The following is a 6,891-nucleotide window of genomic DNA, read 5'->3' on the forward strand; positions in this document are numbered from 1 at the left end:
TTATCTGTCAAAGACTCTCCTCTCGCCAGAAGAATGAAATTAGAATGGGACTTGCCGGCATTCATTCGGCCACCACCGGAACCTCCAGATCGAGCCATGTAGGGGCGCAAGCCCTAGTTGCAATTCCCACAGGATGTTTTGATACGAATAGTCTAGGGTTTCCGAGAATAAAAATGTCTTCGGCTAAATTGTTGGGTCGGGGGCTGGTGTCCAATTCTTTTGTTTGTCCTTGCTTTGTAATCTTTACTGTTTTGCTGGGCTAGTTCACTATCGTGGGCCTCCATCGAAATTGGGCTGTAAATCTATAAAGCTGTCTAACCTTTCCCAAAAAAAAAAAATTGCTAAGAATGATGTCATTGAAATCCTCATTAGCATCCATAAGCGGTGACATCATATGCCTAGGGATAAAGTTTGCGTTCCAATGGGTTGTTGAAAATTGCAGTTCAATACACATTTTTTGTATGGCAGGGAAATTGTATACTTACTATATATATATATATATATATTGGCAAGAAATTTAGGCACAGCTTTGTCTCTCTGTAACTTTTTATTATTGATTTTTTTTTTTTTTTAACAATGCCTCTAACAATGTCTATAACTATACTATAATCAGTAATGGATTCAGAGAAATGTGTGAGAGGAAGAAAAATGAATTATTTAGCATCAGTAATAGAAATGTGTGGGGAAGAAAAATGAATTATTCCCCAATCGTCTTTACTATAATCAGTAAGGGATTCAGTAATGAATTAAAGTCAGTTGAATCAAGTATAGGTGAGTTGGTAACTGTACAGAAAGCTAAGAGGCCGTAAGGCCTAGACAAAAACACGAGAATTGATATAGCCCAACCAAATGTCTTTCGTATCAATAAGGGCGAGCCTTCTTCAATCTTATTGTGAAAAAAAAAAAATGCTCAATCTCATTTTCCAAATGATGTGAGGCATTAATAAATGGTTTGGAGTATTGATATTTGGTGGACGGATTCAATTCACATTATTTGATGAAAAAATAATAATTTTTAAAAAATATATTAATATATTATAAATAAATCTCAGCAATGGTCTGAATTCAACTAGATTATCAAGTAACAAGTATCAAATGATCTAGAACTATCTAATAATTTTTCAAACGATACTCAGCTATTTCTTAATCTAATTGTTTGATCTAAATGGTTTTTATTCGTGGTGTAGTCATAAACTCAAATACGAACTCCATCTACCAATATTAGGAAAAAAGAAAAAAAAAAATCAACTTTACATTCCCGCCAGCTCCAAAAAATTTCAATAGTAAAGTCAACTGCTGAAAGTCAGACGACACCTACTATTTCTTTTTAAAAGATAACGTTTCTTAAATCAAAGACTATAACCAAAGTAACTGAAACCATTTAGGATATAGATTGTCCTTTATTAAAGATTATTATCTCACCTTGTTCGTCAACATATATAATGGATGAAATAGTCGCTGGTGCAAATAAAAAAGTTCGGATTTAAAAAAAAATCGACATGTTGTAATAAAACTGACTTCATATATAGTAAAGACGATTGGGGAATCAAATACTAATGATAATGAGAATTGATCACATACAATAAACAGACTTAAATTACACATAAATCATAACACAATACAAACTCAGAACTGCTACTAGGATCCAAATTAAAGACATTATTGACTCATACTAGTTCTTCATCACAAAGTTCAGCAGCAGCAGCAGATACTTAGCTGTGATAGTAAGAGAGCATGGTGTAAATGGAGGACAAAAGTGTGAGGACATTGAGGATAATGGCACCAATGACTGTCATGCGCACATATATATTGTTAAAAAATAATCGCAAGAATGTTCGCCTGTTAATCCAGGAAGCAATTGTCTCCTCCATCATCAGATTGTATACCTTCGCATAAATGATTCGACGCGGAACAACATTTTTGCAAATATCCTTGAAGAGAATTGCCACCGTTTCACTGGAACCCAAATAGTTATGTATGATTCCCGCGTCTTCAAGCAATTTAACATCCTTTTCAGAATCGATGAGGATGTTCATGAGAAAAGCATGGGATGTGAAAAAATGGTAAATCGAAGGGCAACATTGCTCGAAAGCAATTAGGTTTCTCAAGAATGGTTCGGTCAATTCATAAATGTAGAAAGGTGTGATTTTAAAATAACCTTTGGTTATCAAACCAAAACAAGTTGGAGCAGAACTAAATTTCAAGTCGAATATTACTGTTCCATAATCACCTGCCTGAAACTTGGTTCCTGCATTGCTGAATTGTGTTGCGGAATGTTTGGATTTGACTTGATCTTCATCTTTTAGGTAATCCCATGCAATATTCTCAGGAGGAGGCAGGTAGCAATTGTGTAAAAGATGCAGTATATGATACGGATTCATATCTTCGCGCGGATATATATATTTGGCCATCAAGATGTCGCCAAAGAATGAAAGGACACATTCAGTAAGGGTAAGGGAGTGTTGGGTGTTATTATTTTCCGGGATACGTTTAATGGTGAGTTCGAAAAGTTTCTCAAGAACAAAGAAGGGAATCTGGTTCTCGAGTAGTAGTGAGTCATGTTGGATGGCTGAGAAATGGTAAGGGTTCTCCAAAATGGGGTCTTCTTCCTTGCGGCATCTCCTGTAAAAAAGTTCAATAATAAAACAACCATCAATCAGCATGAGTTCAGCAAACCTTTGATGTTCAAACGGTTTAACTTCTTCATAGCATTCCTCAACAACCGTTTCCATGTCTATCATAGCGGCCATACAGTCTCTCTCTGTTAGCTCATATGTTGCAGTTCGCTCGAATAAGCAACACATGTAACTCAATTTTCGACCCTCCATTGCCCGCACAGGTCTGTCCCAAGCGTGAAGTGGCCCAATAGATACAGAGCTTGGGCTATAGGCATCTTCATTTTGCTGACGAAGGGCATCGGGGACCCTGTACATGACGGATCTCATTGGCCGCCTCGTTTTGAAGCTCATCAGGGCCTTCATATTTTCGCTGTTGCCGTTGATCCTTCCCTTTAAAGACTCCAAACGCTCAAACAATTCATTCTGCTCTTCCTCTGAGTAATAAATCTCTTCGTTTGCCATACTAATCAGTGATGATGTATTACTCTGTTTTTTGTTTGGCCTTGCAAGCCAAGACTCCTCTACTGGAATGATTGGGCTTATCTGTATATAGAAAAATGATGTGTAGACTTTGAGATCACTGAAAATTCTCTCTTAATTTCTCTATTTAGAAATTTAAGTGGCGGTACAGCCGTCCACCGACATTGCAAGTTGGTGGAGGAGAGTACAAAATATATAGAAGACCTTCAAGTTGGCGCCAGTGGACAAAGTTTTAAAATTTTGTTGCTCTGTTCCAACAAAATTCCTGGTTCTGGTTCTTTATATCAAGTAAGCGGAAGTTTCTAATGGGACCAAACCGATCATTAGGTTAATTTATTTAGGTCCATAATTTTTTAAGTGAAGATGGAAAATAATTCTGATGATTCCTCATTGCTCCACCACTCCATTATTATATATTTATTAATATCTCCAATAAACGAAGACCCAATAATTCCAGAATGATACCTTCTGAGGTTGATAAATGAAGTCAACGTCTAAAAGATGAGAAATATTTCTTCTGGAATATTCCCAATTTTAAATTCATGCTAGAATAAATTTAAAATTTCACAGGGCAAACTTATAATTAATTAGACTAATACCAGTTATATTTGCATTAATACAAGCTGTTAAGAATATTAACTCAGTTCAACTAAGAATAAAGTTAAATTCACCTTCGTTTAAAGCACAATGCATATCATCACAAAATCATCAAACAATCATTTATATAAATACAATCATACACCAATCAAGCTTAATACATTATATTTATACAGTTCACCTCACCTCAAACTTTAGGTTACACACACGAAGAGAAGAATTTTCCATATATATGTATAAAAAAAAGAGAATAGTACAACCATAGAGAGATGACCAACCCACTTACTCGTCACTTTTGAAGCTACGTCTTTCGCTCCAAAAATTACATATAATTTATCCTCTGAGATATATATTTTGTAATTGGCTAATTTTATTGTCAAAATAAGTCCGATCGAGTTGTAATTTTTCGATTAAAAAAGTTCAAAGATTGAAGATCGGATGCGAATTTGAAGAAGGTCAAGTGTTCATGGGATACTACACTCTGAGATATTGTGAACAATGTTTTAAGAAATTTTGAGGAGTAGTGAGAACATTTAGGAAGGGTTTTAGAAGGTTCGAAACAAGTTTTTATATTCTATCCATCTTGAACTAGTTCAAGATTTATCGAACAAGTTCAACATCAACAAAACAGCCAAAGTTTCAAGACTGTCCATCTTGAACCGGTTCAAAAGAGCTGAACCGGTTCAAGAATTCGAGGGATTCTTTATTGGCTTTCTTGAACCGGTTCAGCCCCTCTTAACCGGTTCAAGGTCTCCTAGCAGCACTTGGATTTAAGTTACCTTTTTGCTGTTTGATTCCTTTTTGATTCCAACTTCTTTCTAAGTCCTATGCACGAAATTTATCATATTTTCTGAGGGATTAAGACTTTCAAAACTCTATATAAACCTTGTCATATACATTGGTTTATTCATAACTTTGGGAAAATCAATTCTATATTTTGAGAAAGCCTTTAGAGAGACAAAAATTCAGAAAATCAAATCTGATTATTCTGAATTTATTTTTGAGAGCACACATATATATTCATGAGTGATTTAGTTGTGTTATTCTCTATCTCATCGGAATTGGAGCTGTATTGAAGATTCAGATATTCCGAATAATCAGCAGGATTCAATTCTTCTGCAAACGAGTTCAGATCTTGAAAAACAGAAGTAAACACAATCACACTTTGAAAGTGTTGGAGCATTCGTGGAGTGCTGTTTGATCTACCTGGTACTCTTATACAAATATCAAGTGTAAGTTTGAGGTCAAGTTGATGTTGGACAGGAGTCGCAAAGCAGAGAATCGTCAGTCGTAGGTGTTAGGTAGAGCAATAGGGTGTGAGCCAGAGTCAAAGTTCGATATACTTTGTTTCAAATATAGTGGATTAGTTTCCTTTGGACTGCATAGTCCACGAGGTTTTTCCCATGCAAACAGTTGACGTATTTTATCAATTGAGGTTTCCTCGCTAAAATCTTGGTACAATCTCTCTAACTCTAACTTGCTTTACTTTTCATATATTTGTGATTATGGATGTTTAAATTCATCATATAATTTAATCAATCATAAATTGAGCAAGTTGATCTAATAATCAGATCTAGGTCGTTAAAGGTGTTAATCACAATTAAAATCAACTAACTGTTTCCGCACCCCGCGTAACTCTATTTTCACATTCATTTCATCATTCCAATGCATGTTTCTTCTCTAGCTTATTCGTCTAACTCCACCTTAATTTATAGTCTTCAACACAATTCTTCTTAAACAAAGATTCACACACCTTGTTTAGCAAAAAAATTACCAAAATAATTACAACTCTAATATAACTTCCTCTATAAGTCCCACATGTGATAAGAGAGTGCGACCCATCACACTTTTATATATATATATATATATATATATATATATATATATATATATATATTTGATTGAATTGGATTGATTTTTAAGACTCCAATCCGTTAACCAATCCATGGATTATGAATTTCTTATTTATCAATTTGTAATCGAACTATGAGACTAAAATATCAATTCGCACTACTTGAATTGGATCGGAGACTTGTTTAGCAAAAAATTACCAAAATAATCACAACTCTAAAATAGAAGTATTATGAGATACAACTTCTTCCATAAGTCCCGCATGTGATGAGAGAGTGTGACCCATCACACTTTTTAAAATATAAATTTGAACGAATTGGATCGAATTTTAAGACTCCAATCCGTTAACCAATCCGTGGATTATGAATTTCTAATTTATCAGTTTGTAACCGAACTATGAGGCTAAAATACCAATTCGCACTACTTGAATTGGATCAGATCAATTTCACAGATTGATGGATCAAATAGGCAAATAGGCAACATGTTTTAGTTCACTCAAATAGGCAATGCATGTAGCTCAATTTTCGATCCCTTCTCATTGCTTTCATACATTGGTCCCAAGTGTGAAGAAGCCCAATAGATATGGGGCTTGACTGCAGACATCTTCATTTTGTTGACAATTAAAATCGTGGACATGATACATGACGGATCTCATTGTCCTCCTCGTTTTGTGTTAGAGTTGCATTGCACAATCAACTGGATTTGATACCAGTTGTTGTGGCGGAAACACAAAATAAACAACACTGTTCAAGAAATGAACAAGCAATCACGAAGAATAAAAAAATCACACACAAGAACACAAGATAAACATGGTTTACCCAAATCTTAGAGTTACGTCCATGTAGCACACCGAATAAATTCACTATGAAAAAGATGAAGAATTACAATAGAAAATTTTCTCTCAATCTCTCTCAATTGCTCTATCTTGTATTGGCACAAATTTATCTCTAATTTTCGCACCCTCTAAAATCTTATTAGAGTTGATATTTATAGAGTCTCAAACTTGTCCTACAAGAACTTACATTTTGTAGAATCCAAAACCAATAAGAAAGTTAAAGCAGATCAGGAAACTGAACTTTCCCTAAACTAATAAGGAAGCTAAACCAGAACAGGAAACTGAATTTTCCCTAAAATTCAGTACTCTTGAAGTTTCCATATAATTAAATCTTCCTAAAAACCAATTAACTAATCAGACTCCACAAAACCACAACATTTTGAAGCCCATCAGGATTTGGGATGGCAACGAGGACGGGTTTGGGCAGGTGTACTCTCCCCCGCCCAAAATCGCAAAAATGGGGGGACCTTCCACCCATCCCTGCAACTGTTTAACATTTTTACTTTCGCG

The 6,891-nt window shown here is 35.0% G+C and overlaps 1 protein-coding gene across 1 annotated transcript; it reads right to left on the reverse strand.

Annotated features, from left to right (window-relative positions):
- Nucleotides 1-1,712: 1,712 nt before the first annotated feature.
- On the reverse strand, nt 1,713-3,080 carry LOC132314616 (putative UPF0481 protein At3g02645). The gene has a single exon (XM_059813456.1). The coding sequence runs from the start codon at nt 3,078-3,080 to the stop codon at nt 1,713-1,715; it is 1,368 nt and encodes a 455-aa protein (XP_059669439.1).
- Nucleotides 3,081-6,891: the final 3,811 nt, after the last annotated feature.

The sequence above is a fragment of the Cornus florida genome, unplaced genomic scaffold, assembly GCF_030987335.1.
Source record: "Cornus florida cultivar Cherokee Brave unplaced genomic scaffold, ASM3098733v1 CherokeeBrave_3.0.0_Hap2_Chr06, whole genome shotgun sequence".
NCBI classification, from domain to species: domain Eukaryota; kingdom Viridiplantae; phylum Streptophyta; class Magnoliopsida; order Cornales; family Cornaceae; genus Cornus; species Cornus florida.

What these genes read in the sequence shown, in the direction of transcription:
- LOC132314616 (XM_059813456.1), bottom strand. Translation starts at nt 3,080, where the DNA reads ATGGCAAACGAAGAGATTTATTACTCAGAGGAAGAGCAGAATGAATTG.